The sequence below is a fragment of the Dermacentor andersoni genome, chromosome 2 (assembly GCF_023375885.2).
Source record: "Dermacentor andersoni chromosome 2, qqDerAnde1_hic_scaffold, whole genome shotgun sequence".
NCBI lineage: Eukaryota > Metazoa > Arthropoda > Arachnida > Ixodida > Ixodidae > Dermacentor > Dermacentor andersoni.
Window position 1 is genome coordinate 142,744,377 of NC_092815.1, and position 15,960 is coordinate 142,760,336.

General features: G+C 47.7%; 1 protein-coding gene across 1 annotated transcript in view; it reads right to left on the reverse strand.

The window, feature by feature from the left end:
• Nucleotides 1-15,960, reverse strand: part of LOC126540967 (scoloptoxin SSD14-like) — a 142,974-nt gene that overhangs the window by 31,475 nt on the left and 95,539 nt on the right. The window contains exon 9 of the mRNA XM_072286171.1: nt 4,146-4,349. Within this exon, the coding sequence (XP_072142272.1) occupies nt 4,146-4,349 (204 nt within the window). The remainder of the gene's footprint in view (nt 1-4,145; nt 4,350-15,960) is intronic.

The window sequence follows — 15,960 nt, forward strand, 5'->3', positions numbered from 1 at the left end:
GGGCCACCGTGCCGTCATGGGAATGACGGTATATGTGTCTGCGAGGCTCGTGTTGGCTGGTGTTGTAAGAGGCTTCGTCTAAAACGTGGATATGGCTACGCAAATAATGCGTTCTCAAAGTAAAATATTCATAAAATGTTTCCATGCACGCATATTACATCTTTACTCACCAACAATGCATGACCAAGCGAAGAAAAGCAAGAACAGACGACCAACTGTTTCAAAGCGAGCGTGAGCCTTGTCGTCTGTCCTCCAACTTTAGCGGCCCGCTGATACTCTTTACGTAACATGTAGTCGTACACACACTAACAAGTTCTCATAGTTAAACAAAACATCTTGTCGCGTAATAATAAAGCTAAAACAGCTTTTCACGTGTTGTTCTAGTAGAAAATGAATCATTGTGGCAGACGGAACGGTACTTACCAAGCGCGTCTTCAAGGTGTCCTGTCTCTACGAGAACGTACCAATCCGAATCCACAATATACCGGCATTCATATGCATATCACAGCGCAGCAGCGCGAGATTTCCCTCTAGGTAATGTAGTGAGAAACTCTATGCCGTTCATGGCTTGGAAGTACCGGGTTCGCAGCGTTGAAGAAAGGAAATACGGACAAGAGAGATGACGATCGTTGTTGTGTGGCAAGGTACGACCCAAAGGGGGAAATTTCGCTTAGGAGTGTACTCGGCGAAAGACCGGCAAGCGGATGCTCCGGACCCTAAGAAAGCAGGTACAGAAAAGTATGCTTGAGGCAATCAGTTCTGTCCTTCGTGATGTGTAATTGCTGCAATGAAAACATTTCGATATCATTTGTTTGATCCCTGCGTAATTCTGTAGGAAACAAGACAAAGCAGCCTGAACACATCTTAAGGGTACTAAAGATGCTAGTGCTGCCCTGAGCGTGAGCTAGTCGCCGAGACAGCAGCGCGTCCATCGCCAGAACGTCTGGGAGGGTTCGGAAGAAAAGCACCGCTTTAAAAGTTTTCCGTGGGCCACCAGTGCGCAACACTTGTTCATCTGGTCCGCCCATGATCACTCAAATCAAAGCTGTGCACAATAAATGCCTACTATAAGTTCTGTACAGCAAGGTTTTGCGTAAGAAGAATTTCAGTTTAAAAGGCCTAAGCTGGAGGCAAAGTTCATCATGGTTGAACTTAGGTCCCAGTAAATTTCACAAACTGGCGAAAAAAAATTATTCCCGATAAGCGACTACAGATGCCAGAACGACTCCGGTGATGGCATGAAAGGGGATAAACCGCGGAACTAGCTGATCTTTTGACTCCAGAAACAGTCGCCGCCTGCCATTCGTGTGTGATAAACTGTTCCGCTCGTGGACAACCTTCTGTGGCAATAAAGGGAAAGGTACGAGGCGGTGCTTGTACTACACTGGCTTATGTTACATGTGTTACCACGCCAAGCAGTCCGGCAGCATTTTGGCAGCGCTCTTGATGTCGCGGACAAGACGCTGGGGGAATCGACGCAGCTTCCACACACGACGGCTTTGACTTTGGCCAGACGCAGAAGGGAAAAACCACAAAATAAGCTAAGTGGTATGTTTTGACTTAGTTCTAAATAACGTGGTCCTGTTTTCTCTTGCTTAACAGTTTAGGCCCATCAACAGCAAAGGTACCGATGAAAGTAATGATATTTAAAATGTGTCGCGTACATCTTGAAACACTTCCGATCGAAATTGTGCGGCAAGCTCCAATAAAACGAGCAAAATGTTTTAGTGAAACGAGTCGGAGGCTAGACGGCCGCGTATGTTTGCTCGGTGTGAGTATGTCGTCATATGCAGTACATTCACTCCTTTCATTGTTTATTACAATGTGTCCCACGAAACATAAGTTTCAAGTGTCTGGATTGGTGCTCAAGCCTGCTAGACATGAAATAATTTATGTTGTCACACCTGACGGACTTTTCGCACGAAGTTCACATCTGCAAACGTGACAAAACTGACTGCGGAATCGAAAATTATTTTTCTACTCTGTATCTGTACTCTCCTTGTGATCATGAAGATGCAAGGAATGAGGTCAAATTAATTTTGAAAACAACCGAGTTCAATAATTAATTAATTTATTATTTATTTATTTACAAATATTGCTGTCTCATTTTAGAGACAGCCGAGATGTGTTACATAACTTATGAACACAAAAATGTCAACTAATACGGTTAGGCAGTCCTTCCTGAAATTGACTAGTCGGCAATGAACGCAGAAAACCATCTAAGTTATTCCATAATTGAACTGTGTGTGGAAAAAGAGTTAACACAAAACAATCTATTATTGGAACGAAAGGATCTGTGTTTAATGGGTGAGTACACCGGGCTACTTGCGCAGCAGGTGTGATTAGCGAGATAGTTAGTCAATAGATCATTAGTCGTTAGTTAGATATGCGTTAGTCGATCCGTGTACGCTATTGTGCAGCAGGATTAGACGGTCACACGTGCGGCGAAACGAATATGAGTCCAATGATAATGCATGTGCGTGGAACGAAGGTGAAAACATACGTTCGTAACGGCCATAGATAAATCTAACAGCTTTTTTCTGAATGAATCCTAATTTGGAAATATCCTTTATGTGTTGAGGCGACCACACTACAGAACCATACTCTAAAACAGCTCTAATTAGTGCACTCGTGAGTGCCGTGTTTTAAAGTTCGTTTTAGGCACCCTAGTTTTCGCAGCGCTATAGAGAAGATTATATTGATATGATTATGAGAACTAAGGTTAGTTGTGAAAGTAACTGCGAGGTATTTGAACTCGTTAAGTTCATAGCGTTTCCTTCATTGCCGCAGAAAGTTGCCTGCGAGTATAGCAGAAACATGTTCTTTAATGCCTGCCGAAAATAGCGCAACTTCCTGTCGGCAATCATTATGTTCATCTCGCAATGGTGCGGACACTTCAACCGCACTTATAGCATTGGGACCATTTCCGGCTTTGGACGGCGAAAGCGAATAATAGGTTGCGCACAAACCATTGGCGATGATTTCCAATGTAACGGAATAGCCAAATGCTTATTAAAAGTTAATTAAATTAATAATGGGCTTGAAGGCGTGTATTTGTTGCAGGGAAGATATTTAGGTAGCGTTTGTGCTTTCATTACGTAATTCACATAGAACAAAGCCATGAACTGGAATATTTGAAAGGGAAGTACAGGCAGCTATATGTATAAATCGGTTTGTCATATGTGCGTTGTCTCCAGTGGAAAGGGAGAGAGAGATTGTGCAAAGGAAAATGTGCTATTTTTTTCCGGCCCTTTAGAGAGCACGTCTCAGCGCCTGGGGGAAAGGATGGGGAACATAGAGAGGGAAGAAGAAAGGGAAGGTCGTCGTGGTCGAAGGCGGGAGACGAGGAACTGCCGAAAAGCCAATGACGAAACGACGAAAAGCCAATGAAAGCTATTCGAATTCGGATGGTAGCACAAACCATGGAACATGATTGCCAAAGTAAGCGAACAGCTTATGCGGACAGTAGGAATGGCAGGGATAAACTAACGACACTTACACAATCTGCCGCTGACGTCGATAACGGTGTTTGATGATGGCGTAACGAATGATCGTCAGCGTGCTTACGCAGGCGGCATGACAGCGCTACGATGACGACGACGGTGGGACGAAAATGAAATAATGAAAGTGGAGTTGATCAAGGTGTCACGACGACGGTAGCATGACAAAGATGGCATGACCACAATCGAATCACAACAGCATGACGAACATGGCGTGACGATGCTGTCACACCTGCGCTTCCTTTGCTCGTTTAGTCCGCTGAATCCAGACACTATTCCGACCATTCGCTTTAAGAACAAATAACTGTAAGCAATTAAAAAAAATTGCGGAAAGGACAATGGTTATACATCGTACCGCTCCTGCTGCTGGCCTTTCCCACTTCGAGTTGACGCTTTTGATTGCATCGCTGGCAATACTGCCACCAGCAGATAAGTATAATATGGCTAGTTACTGAATAATCAATAAGTGTACTCTCTGGTTAAACTCTGCGTCACAAGATAACGCCGCCAACCTGACTGGCCACATTTATGTTCCTGTTAAGCCAGCATTCCATGAACGGAATTTACGCGCACGGACAAGCTAAAACGCTCTACTGTTGATTCGAATAGCCGGTGTTAGCGCGCGCCGTTTCAAGAGCATAATGCTTCGATTTCGTACAGGTAGTTCACCGTGCTTGATATGGCCACCACGTTGTTGTCCTTGTCCCAGTAGCAAGAATGAGAAGTTCCGCTATCCCTTCGATTTGCGTTGGCCATTCCATAGAAACTGACATCATCATGAGTTTTGGAGTCGTTAATCTTGGCTTTGGAGTTTTCGGCCGCTTCTTTCGATAAAAGCTCTTCTGTCACCTGAAATTGGGGAAGATTTGAAAGTAAACGTATTGCACTTAGGAAAAACGGCTACGGAGTATCTAGGTGCATAAAGTTCGGTATTCGGCACGCAAAATTTCAACTTATTTGCATAATAAGGGTGTTGACAACTATAACTGTTCCCAGCTGAAGGGTCGAATGATTTAATGATCGCATTGTGGTAATCATATCAACTACCCAGCTAAGCGTTCTTGCATAAATGGCAGAATGAGAGGAGAGAGAGGAATATAAGCTTTTGTTTAGAACAGGCGAAAAGTCTTTGCCCTGCGAAGGCAGCTTCCTCAGTCCGGTAAGCCGTGGCCAGGAGCCATGTCCCGAGTCCGGCCGATCATATTACCCTGGTCATCCAGGCTGGGGCGTGAAAACTGAGCCTCCCACTGCTCTTCGGTTAGGCTTTCGGTGCTAATGGTTCCCTGCGATCCTTTGCATCCCCACACCATGTGTGGTAGAGTGTCTGGCACTTTGCAGAATGCGCATTCGTAGCTGAAATTGGTGGGCGAGAACCTGTGTAGCAAGGTTGCATGGACGTGACTGTTGTTTTGGATTGTTCGGAGGTTGTCTGCTTCTCAGTTTGTTAGTTTCGGGTGGGGTGGCGTGTTCTTCTATCTAGTCTGTAATGCAGGAGGATGTCAATGTTTTTCTTGAGTGCATGCTGGATTCCCAGAGATCACTCTGGCAGTAGTGCCCGGTTAGCGTATCCTCGGGCTGAGGCGTTGGCGGCCTCGTTTCCTGCCAGGTGGGTGTGTCCCGGAGTCCAGATGATGTAGGCGCCTGGAAGGTGGCGTGCTGCGCTACGGTGGAGGAATTGAAGTGTTTGAGCAGAAATTCTACCCTTTTGGTTGTTCCTGCATTTGCATTAGGAGTCAGTGACGATAATGGCCCCTTTTTTTGTACGTCCAGAGGGCTAAATCGATTGCAGCCTTTTCTGCCGTGTCAATAACATTTGTTGAAATAGTTGCGCAGGTATATTCAGAAAAGGTAGTATCCATGACGCCGATAGAGTGGGCTTGTCTTCCCGGGTACCTCACTGCATCGATGCATCTGATGTGCGGGTTTGCTCCGTGCGCCTTGCTTAGGGCCCGGACTCTTGCTAGCCGCCGGTCTTTGTGGTAGATAGAGTGAACATTTCATAGGATGGGGGTCACGATGATATATTCGCGGAGGTCTTCCGGGATTCTCTCCTTGATATCTGTTGGTCCTAAGCGTTCTCTCTATATCCCAGCTTTTTGAGGGTTGCACGCCGTGTTTCCGTAAGTCTTAAGCGTTCCATTTGGTTTACCGTGTGTTGGCTACGCGGCGTATCAGGTATACCACTTGAGTCACAAAAGTTTCGGTAGTGTTGTGGCCCCTGAGTCGCCTTTCGGGATGAGTCGTCTTCGGTCAAGAATGGCGAAGAAATCGAATTGAGGGATAGGGACACCGCTAAGACAGTTTTCCATATCTGCAATTTCAACTATTGGGGGTGTTCCTCGAGTTTGGGCTCTAACCACCAGGAGTTCACATTCTTCTGGTGCGGAGAGGAGTCCGCACTTTTTGAACTATGTAAGTGATGGTGAAGTCTACGGCTTCCTGGAGGGCGTCTTGTTGATGTCATGGGGAATCGCTTCGAATCGAGACTGTTATATCGCCGGCAAAGGGAAAGTATGGCATGCTGTGGATTTTATCAAAAACCTACGAGAGTTTCACCATAGTGATATTAAGCCTTTCGGCCCAGGAAGAGAAGCGATATAATTGAGCCTTGCGGGTGCCTTCTTCCTCTGCCAGAAATGTTGTCTTGAGGTTTCGCAAGCTGATGGTGGCCATGCGGTTCCTCAATAACGCTTGGACTTACTTGTATGTTCGTTCCTCACAATCTGTGTACTGTAGGTTCCAGAGAATTGCAGCGTGTGAGACATTGTCAAATGCCCCCTTAAAGGGCCCCTAAACCACCCCTGGGGCTCGGTGAAATAACATAAGCTGTGGGTAGCATACGCTGCTGTAAACATCTCAGCCAAGGTTTTCTGTCGTACGTGGTGCATGGAGCTCGCAAGCGGATAGCGAAGTCACCTTTCTCTCAGACGCTTTCTTTTCAACAGAAAGTCTTGTCCTCACTCTCTTCTGGACGCTTTATTTCGTCATTGGGAGACGCTCCAAGCGTCTGAGAGCAGTGAGTACCAGATCGCATCACGCTCCGTTTTTAAAATGTTATCGTGCGGAAATCTTGCTGAACACTACCAATATATTATATCATCGTGTTCGTAAAGTCACAAGGTTTCCGAGGATACCGAATTCTTGGACCTACGACGACTTCACGAAGAACTATCGTCACCAGAAGATTCGACGCACATGTGGGAGTACTAGCGCTAACGTCGACATTGGCCGGCGACGCGGCGCGGGAAGACTCTCACCCGTGCCGGATGTGGTGCTTGTGTGTGCTCGCAGGACTAGAATCAACATTTTACGGCCTCTACGGACCTTTCCTAACGCCAAGAAAGTCGAAGGTGAGCCGTTCCCCCCTCTTTTCAGACTTTTGAGTGGGAAAAGACTCACGTTTTGACGGAAAAGCCCAAGCCTAAGATTAGGTTTACTGCTGCGGACGGCCGCGGTCGATCCTTTTCCTTTGGTCACCGAGCATGCCGGACAGGGCTTAGCAATTCTCAAGGCCATATGGACGTAGATGAGCCGATTCCGGGCCCCTCTCGGGCGTCAGACCTTCAACCAAATGAAGCGGGGGACATCCTGCAACATGTAACATCAGATAATGAGGCGCGTGGAAATAGCGACGCGTCTCTCGAGAACGCCGAGGATATCTCAGCGTCTCAAACATGGACGGAGGACGGGTGGCAGACCGTTCTATCACGTCGCAAGAAAAAGAACTGTAAGAAAAGCGAAAAGGAACCCGAAGAGGGAACCGGAAGGAATATCAAGAAATCCGAGGGTGACTCGAAAAAACATAGAGAGAGCCAGGCTAACAGCGACTTCCGACGTAGGAAACGCCGTGGACCTCCGCCTCTCCCGAAAGATGACATCAAGGTCATTTTGAGGCCACACAAGGGCCTCATGGTTAAAGATCTGCTTGGATCGGAGCTCGCTATGGCAGTGATAGAGGCCTGCCAGAATACCTTTGGAGGCAGCAGTTTTTTGCTGCGGATTAATCCGGGATCCAATATTGTCATATTATCTACACCAAACGAACAAGTGGCGGGACGGCTGCGCGAAATCAGACAACTAAGAATCAGGGGGCAGCTTCACTCCTTCAATGCATATGTGGCAGACCCAGAAGATGTTCTGCGAGGAATTGTTCACGGCTTACCACCCGGAACACCTCAGGCGGAACTAATGGAGAACCTGCGGATCCGCACTCAAGGTGTGAAGATTGAAAGAGCCCGCATGCTGGGCTCGTCCAAATCGGAGATAGTGACTTTCACCGGAAAGGTGCTTCCAAGGTGTGTGTACTTTATGGGAGCGGAAGCGATCTGCTACACATACAAACCGACAATACAGGTTTGCAAAATATGCCGTTCAACGGGTCATCGCACCGATGTGTGCCCAACACCAGATATCCTCATGTGTTCCAAATGTGGGGCGACAGAACCTAATCAGGGGCACGAGTGCTCACCAAAGTGTGCCATCTGTGGCGACGAACACGCGACGGGCGACAGTTCATGCCGAAAGAAGCTAAAGAACATCGCCCCCCGAAGGTCTAGAATCGAGCAGCCTCGACGGAAATCGGAGTGGGTTAATTCGAAAAAGGACTTCCCCGAACTCGAGCAACAAAGGCACCCTCGATGGTTCAGCTCGGAAAGGGAGGAATCAATGAGTCGAAGGAAATTCCGATCAAGATCACGATCAGGATCAAGACCAACATCGAGGGCACGCCAAACCAAAGCCGACAAACCCGAGGACACCCCTTGGAAAACAAACCTCAAGAATACTTCGACCAACAAAAACGACAGGAAGACATCCCCCCAGACCGGAACCGGAGCAGAAGCTGCAGCTGCAAACCGACCAAACAATCAGGTGAGCTTGGCGGGGGTCGTGTCTCCCAGTGCTCCGATAACAGACAATCAGCAATACAGAAAAATCATTGATGAAAACAAAAAACTAACGCAAGAAATTAAACAGCTTAAGATCCAAATGGAGGCAGAGCGCCAAGAATTCCAATTGGCAATCTCCTCATTGCAAAAGAAGTTCGAAAACACAGTTAAAACGCTGCAGGCCTCTGGCTCGGCGGTCAACCCTAACGGGCACGAGTCACAAATACATCCCACCCAAGAAAACAAAATGGAAGTAGGCGGGGGAAGAGGTGATGAGCTTCTTGGCATCCCCACGCACACGAACAACATTATAAAGCAAATCCAGAACCAAGTCCAAGAAAATAGGAGTAGCATTGCGAATCTCCACGACCTTTTAACAAATTTCATGTCAGACATAAAATCACTCATCGGCGAGGAATTAAGAATCCAGAAACAATATGTAAACGAGACGGTGGGGAGCTTGCAGAGAGCAATTAATAAGCGTCCTCTTGCTACCCCAATCACCCATAAACCATCAAAGGCGGGTCGGGACGACGCGGAGGCTCTCGTACATCATGGCTCAAACTAAATCGAAAAGTGCGGAACAATTAGAGATTTGGCAATGGAATTGCCGCACTTTTCACAAGCGCGCAGCCGCACTCCAAAATTATATAAACGGTGCACCAATCCGACCAGATGTAATATGCCTGCAGGAAATTGGCCCCAAAGTGGTCAAGCTGCAAGGATATTACACCCTACAAAATTCAAATTGTCCCCGCGTTGCCACCTTGGTGAGCAGGACTATCGCGGCCAAAGCCGAGCAGATAGAAAATCTTCAGATCAATCATCAGATAATAAGCTTATTCCCTCTAAAAAGAGGCAAGGCAAGAACTGTAATACTAAATTTGTACAGTCCCCCCAAAAACAGGAATGAAGATTTTAGCAAACTCCTCGCGGAAGCTCTTAAAATCTCGGGTACCAAGGACCGCCTCGTGGTGCTGGGAGATTTCAACGCTCCCAACACCGCATGGGGCTACCCAAAAGACACACCCAAGGGAACGCGTCTCGAACACGCTGCATCCAGGCTGGGGCTGAGCCTGATCACACTCCCCACCATGCCCACTAGGATCGGCAACAGCGTCAGTAGAGACACGTTCCCGGACCTCACTTTCACACGCAACATCAGGGACGCTACCTGGACCAACCTAGATGAAAATCTAGGAAGTGATCACTTCCTCATCAGCATTTCCCTATCAACTCCCAAACTACGCCGGGTGGCGGGGGAAACGACTCTGACAAACTGGACAAAATTCCGACTACACAAACCTCCACCCAATGCTGAACCGGACTCCATGGGGGAATGGTCCCATTTCATTAAAGCAGCACACGGGAGGGCATCTAAAAAGATTACACGGACGGTGGATATACCGGCGGTAGACAGCCACCTCCTAAGCTTGTGGGAAAGCAGGCGTAAGCTGCTAAAAAGGTGGCGAACACAACGCCTGAACAGAAACCTTCTGCGCAGGATCGCAGCTCTGGCAGAGGAAGCAAATCAATATGCCAGTAAATTGGCAACTGAGGGCTGGATCCAGTTTTGCAGTTCGCTACAAGACACACTGAGCACTGCAAAAACCTGGGCCATCCTGAGGAATATCCTAGACCCTGAAAAGTCCAAATCCGCGACGAGCAGAACATTGCAAAGGATCGCGGAGGAATTTCCAGGCACGAATGAGGCATTAATAGACGCTCTCAAGGAAAGATATGTCGGAGGGAGCGCGATACAATCAACGGGCCAAATTAACTATACGGGCATCGAAAATGCAAAGCTAGACGCCCCAATATCCACGGAAGAGGTTTTTGCAGCAGCCCAGGCGGCCAAAAGGAATACAGCCCCTGGCGCCGATCAGATTACCAGCGCTATGATTAGAAACCTTAACGATAAAGTCATAGAAGCTATCACTAGGCAATTTAATGAAAACTATTGGCTTAAGGGGGAGATCCCCGAAGAGTGGAAAACTGCAACAATTATTACAATACCAAAACCCGGAAAGAAGCCATCCCTGCAGGCGCTCAGACCCATTTCACTGACGTCTTGCATGGGAAAGCTCTTCGAACGGGTCATACACACTAGGCTTCAAAATTTCATTGAAGACAGGGGTTTGTTCCCGGCCACCATGTTGGGCTTCCGCAACGGCCTCTCGACACAAGACGCGTTTCTCTTGTTACAGGAAGAGGTACTTAAAGGCGTACCCAAGGGTGGGGAGCACCTATTGTTAGCTCTTGACCTGAAGGGCGCCTTTGACAATATATCACATGAATCTATACTTTCCGAGCTTAATATAATTGGCTGCGGAGAAAATGTTTTCAATTACATTAGAGCATTCCTCACGGGGAGGAAGGCTACGATAGGAATATCGCTTGTGAAATCCGATCCATTTCAAATGCCCAACAAAGGTACGCCTCAAGGAGCGATCATGTCTCCTCTACTTTTTAACATCGCCATGTGTAGACTTGCGCGGACCCTAGACGGTGTCCCGCTACTGGGTTATACTATTTACGCGGACGACATCACTCTTTGGGCTACGCGCGGGTCTCTAGCAGAGAAGGAGCAGACCCTCCAAGAGGCGGCCACTGCAGTTGAAAACTTTGCCAGGGCCAGCGGTCTCAGCTGTGCTCCCGAAAAATCGGGGTTAATACGCATCCACGGGAAACGATATAAAAGTAATGGGAACATAGAAATTGAAATCGAAAATCAGCAAATCAAAGAGGTCACTGTTGCTAGGATCTTGGGATTCTGGGTTCAGAGCAACGGCAGGGCCAGCCACACCATCAATTTACTAAAGTCGGCAACAAAACAAGTGGCAAGGATGATTCAAAGAATCACCTTCCACAAACAAGGCATGAGGGAAAGCGACACTGTCCGTTTAGTACAGGCGCTCGTTATCAGCAAACTAACATACAGCCTCCCTTTTCACACACTCAACAAGAGTGAGGAGGAGCTGGTTGACACTATTATCAGAGGCGCCTACAAGGTGGCCTTGCGCTTACCGGTAGGCACCCCGACAGACAAGCTCCTTGGCCTTGGGGTATACAACACATACTCCGAGCTCAAGGCGGCAACTTTAATTTCACAAAGAAGCCGACTTAGCCAGACGAGATCGGGCAGAGAGATCCTGGTTCGGGTGGGTATTCCACCACACCCCCAAAACTTGGACGAGTTACTGGTGGATATTCCCGGTCCCGTCCGAAGCAGGATCTCGGTCGCTCCTGTCCCGAGAAATATGCACAAAGACAGAAACAAAAAGCGAAGAGAAGAGAGAGTGAAATGGCTAGGCAAACTAGTCAGAAATAATGAGAACACTGTTTATGTTGACGCCTCTCAGTACAACTGGAAGCGTGCAGTAGTTACTGTCATAGGCAATGACAAGACTAGCCTAATCTCAAGCGCCTCCCTGATCACGTCCTCTATTTCCAAGGCAGAATGCTTCGCCATCGCCTTGGCAATCAAGGACCGGGAACGGACGGGGCCGTCGTACAACACCATCATTTCGGACTCTCAGGAGGCGTGCCGCTTCTTTATGAACGGCCGTCTCCCTTTCAATGTTAGCCACCTCCTGGGAAAGGAACTCAAGAATACATACAGGCTGGTCTGGTGTCCAGGACACGCAGGCCTGGAGGGGAATGAGAGGGCTGACGCTCTAGCTCGAGAGCTCACGAACCGAGCGGAGCAACCATCGCACTCCCATTCACAACCCGCCGCTTCACAGGGAAGCCGTCGCGAGGAGGAGAATAACGATCTGGCACGTATGGCACCACGCGATATTCTTGCTCACCAGCGCGGCATGCGGCAAAAATACGGCGCCCCCCACACATCTTTGCAAGGGGAAGACGCAATAGATCTCCGCAGGATTCAAACGGGGGTCTACCCAAATTTGTTAAGATTGAGCAAAATTTTCCCAACGATGTACGGGCGTGCCTGTCCGTGGTGTAGCGACTCACCACCGTCTTTGTACCACATCTCATGGGGATGCCAAAATAGACCACCGAATTTAAATGCCTACTTAGTTAGGTATAATCTAACCAACACACTGGAGCAATGGGAGGCACAACTCGCCAGCTCAGACCCGAAGGTGCAGAAGGCTCTTCTTGGTCACGTTCGGCTAGCGGCAGAAGCCAGTGGAGCCCTGGACTTGGGGCACCACCCATCAAGCTCCTAATCCCCTATCCCCATTTCCCCAGTTCAATAAAGTTATTCTCTCTCTCTCTTTCGTCATTGGATACTTTATTTAGTCATTCCCTTGGACGGCTGCTATTGGCCGATAACTGACATCAAAGTGCAGTTGGCTACATGGCGTAGATACCACGGCCGCCACGGGATGCCGCCACGAGTCCACTGGCTAAGCGCACTGCGGCTCACTGCGGACAGCCAGCTATGGCTTATGTTGAGCGCGTCGTAGGAACCAAAGGCGGAAGTCGTAGCGTCTACGTTAACATCAAAAATGAAATTTGAACTCTGCGCCACGGTGAGATTTAGAAGGCGGAACGTTATAGGCACGCCCCCTGGGCCCTAGCCTTCACAGTGCAAGGCATTGAAGCAGCAGCTTGAGCACAGCGGATGTCGTGTTTGATCGCCAATAGCTCCGCTTCTGCTGAATGCATTTAAGTACTTTTTGCGGCAAATCATTTCTAAAATAGCCTAATTTCATTTCAAATGCCACGCTCTCCACTTCGATAAAGACTGGTTCAGGGCCCCTTTAACATCAGTTGCAAGGATGGCGCTCTTGCTGTGTCTGTCAAAGTAGTCAATGGGCCTTCTTTGAGTTGGAGGAAGATGTCTTGAGTGGACAGGTGTTGTCGGCAGCCACGGAGGAAGGAAACTGAGGAGAGGCCCTGACGTCACTCTTTGTGAAGCAAAAGTGAAGCCGGAATTTGGCGTTGCTCATGGCGATGCTCCGCCTTTTGGGCCACCCTCCTCTCTTGTTTACATCTTTCGCGAAACCACGCCGCGCTGCGCGTGGTGTCGCGCGCGGAGCGCGCGCGCTCGCGCAACATCTGGCAGAGCACGGTGCAGGTAACACAGCGCAACAAGACACGGTGACTAACGCAAACCCGCCCACTCAGCGCCTTTGCCACGGCCCGAAACCTACCAGAGCAACACGTGTGAGCGCTCAAAACCATAACAACGCCGCCATTGTGGCCCAAAAGGCGTGGCCATACAACAAAAAAAAAAATAAAAAAGCAGCAAAAAATGAGAACCTGCTACGTCATTTCAGCCACACTTTTCTCCTAGCGCGCGGAGGGGGTAGGGCCTCTCCTTAGTTTCCTTCCTCCGTGTCGGCAGCAGTGATGTGTACTGCGGATGTGCGCTTAACACAGGTTAGCAGTAACCAAACGTATTCTTCTTCCCTGCTGGTGTAAGTTTTTCACAGGCGTGTAACGGTCAACACGTTTTTTTTTGTAAATGTTTAAAATGCTTAACAATTGGTTAGGGCAATATTAGCGCTTTGTCTGGCTGGTTATGCTCTGCGCCAGCAGGTGGCTGGGCCGTGCAGAACCATCAGGCCGCTCATGTACGTCTGCGCTAATGTTCCTTCATCAGCTTGAGTTTATGCCTCCACGCATCCCTCGAAATGTCCAGCTTGCCTGTGGTTACCGGAATACCAGACACGTTCGGCGCTGGGACAGAATGCTTTCAACGCACGCTGCTTCGATAGCTCTCGCTCGGGCTCGACTGCCGAGCAGCTGACGGAGAGCTTGGAGAGGCTTCACGCGCTCGCACCTAGAGAACCAAAAGTCGACGACACGACGTGGGATCATGACGCAGAGCCAGTGCAGGGGAACTTAACCCCGATCACCCGGCAAGCTAATCTAAAAACGTTGCACTCGGCGAACGAGATAAGGAGAAAGTGCATGACTATGGATGAGGGTAACTTGTAATCGTCCATAGCTCTCTTTATATGAGATGCTTCCCACAAATTGTGGTGCGAATGATTAACTTTACCTGTACCCTACGCGTCTACAAAATTTGTCCGAACCGTTTAAGGGGCACTTTAAGCTTCCAAGTGGTTCGCGGGACGGTGCAGTACCATGTGCACGCAGACATCCCCTGCGCATGAGGTGAGGGATAGAGGACCCACGTTCCCGAGTCCTGGCAGTTTGTTGCGCTTGAGAATCCTGAACACCTCGGCGTGTTTCCACAGTTCTGGTACATCCTGCAACTTCCGCCTTGGAAGTTCCACGAATCTAAATGTTCTATCTCTAACTGACTACATAAAAAAATGTATTGATTCGGGAAACAGTCGGATCTGTATTTTTACACTTCAGTCAAGCTTATAACACGGTCAACAATTAAGTCTTGTTTATTAGACTTGAGTCTTATGGTATAACCGGTCCTGCGCTGACATTCTTAAAAAATGATTTACTTGACCGGCCATACATAGTACATGCAGGAAATACTTTCTCAGTAACACAATGTATTAGCCAAGGTGTACCACAGGGATAAATTCTGGGCCCTTTGCTTTTCCTTCTATATATTAGTGATCTTCCGGATTCTCTTAACTCCACCGACTACGTTCATTGCATTCTAAGTGCTTTAATCAAAGCTCGCCCTTTTTTTTCTTTCTCGTGAGGCTCTGCTAGCGTTGTATTATGCGTTCATTCATAGTCCCATTAATTACGGCCTTGTTTCATGGGGCAACACGTACGCTTGTCTCTTATCCTCAATTCAACATATCCAAAATCAGTCAATACGCATTATCACTTCTAGCTCCATGCAATCCAACGTCTGTTTGTTACTTCGCGCGTATAATCTCTTGCCTATTAATAATTTGTTCCAGTTTAACATACTCGTCTTACTCCCCAAGTTGCTTCATAATAACCTTGCGTTTCCGCTCATTGCGGTTGACCTTTTGCAGAATAAAAATATAACCAGATTTGCGGCTAACAACAATTTCTTGTTACCTATGGTTAATACCAATTACGGCAAAAAAACATCTTTCTTCGCTGCAATTTCTCTTTGGAATGAATTACCATCAACTATAAAATCCTGTACTTCTCTTGAAATCTTTAAAAATCACCTTAGGCATCATTTCCTTCGATAAGCTAACTACGATCTGGCGGCTTACCTTTGACATTATTCTCACATGTCATTTCTTGTATTTCATCCATGCTTTTTTTTCGACTTTCATTTATAGCGTGCTTTTTCGTGTTTGATTGTAAATGACATGTCTAATGATGTACTTGATCTGCAGATGTTGTTTATAATAACCCTAATTTGCTGACTATTGATATTACCATCAGTGTTGCTATTATTAAACGATGGTCCCACCACAGTTCTTTCACTTTGGGACCCTCGTTTTGTATATTTGTCATCTTGTAATTACTTCTTTTTTTGGAATCAATAAATCTGAAATCTGAAGTCCTCTGTCTCCCCCCAGGTGTAGTTTATATGCTCGAGAAGGTACGTCGTCGCCTGTTAGTTTAGTTTGCGTAAGAGTTTTTGTTTTTGCTCCTTGCCGGGAGTGGTGTCCCGGGCCAGTTTTCCCAGGGCCACTTGTTCCGCCTGCGTGAAAGGCTGGTCTGGACTTCCTAAGTAT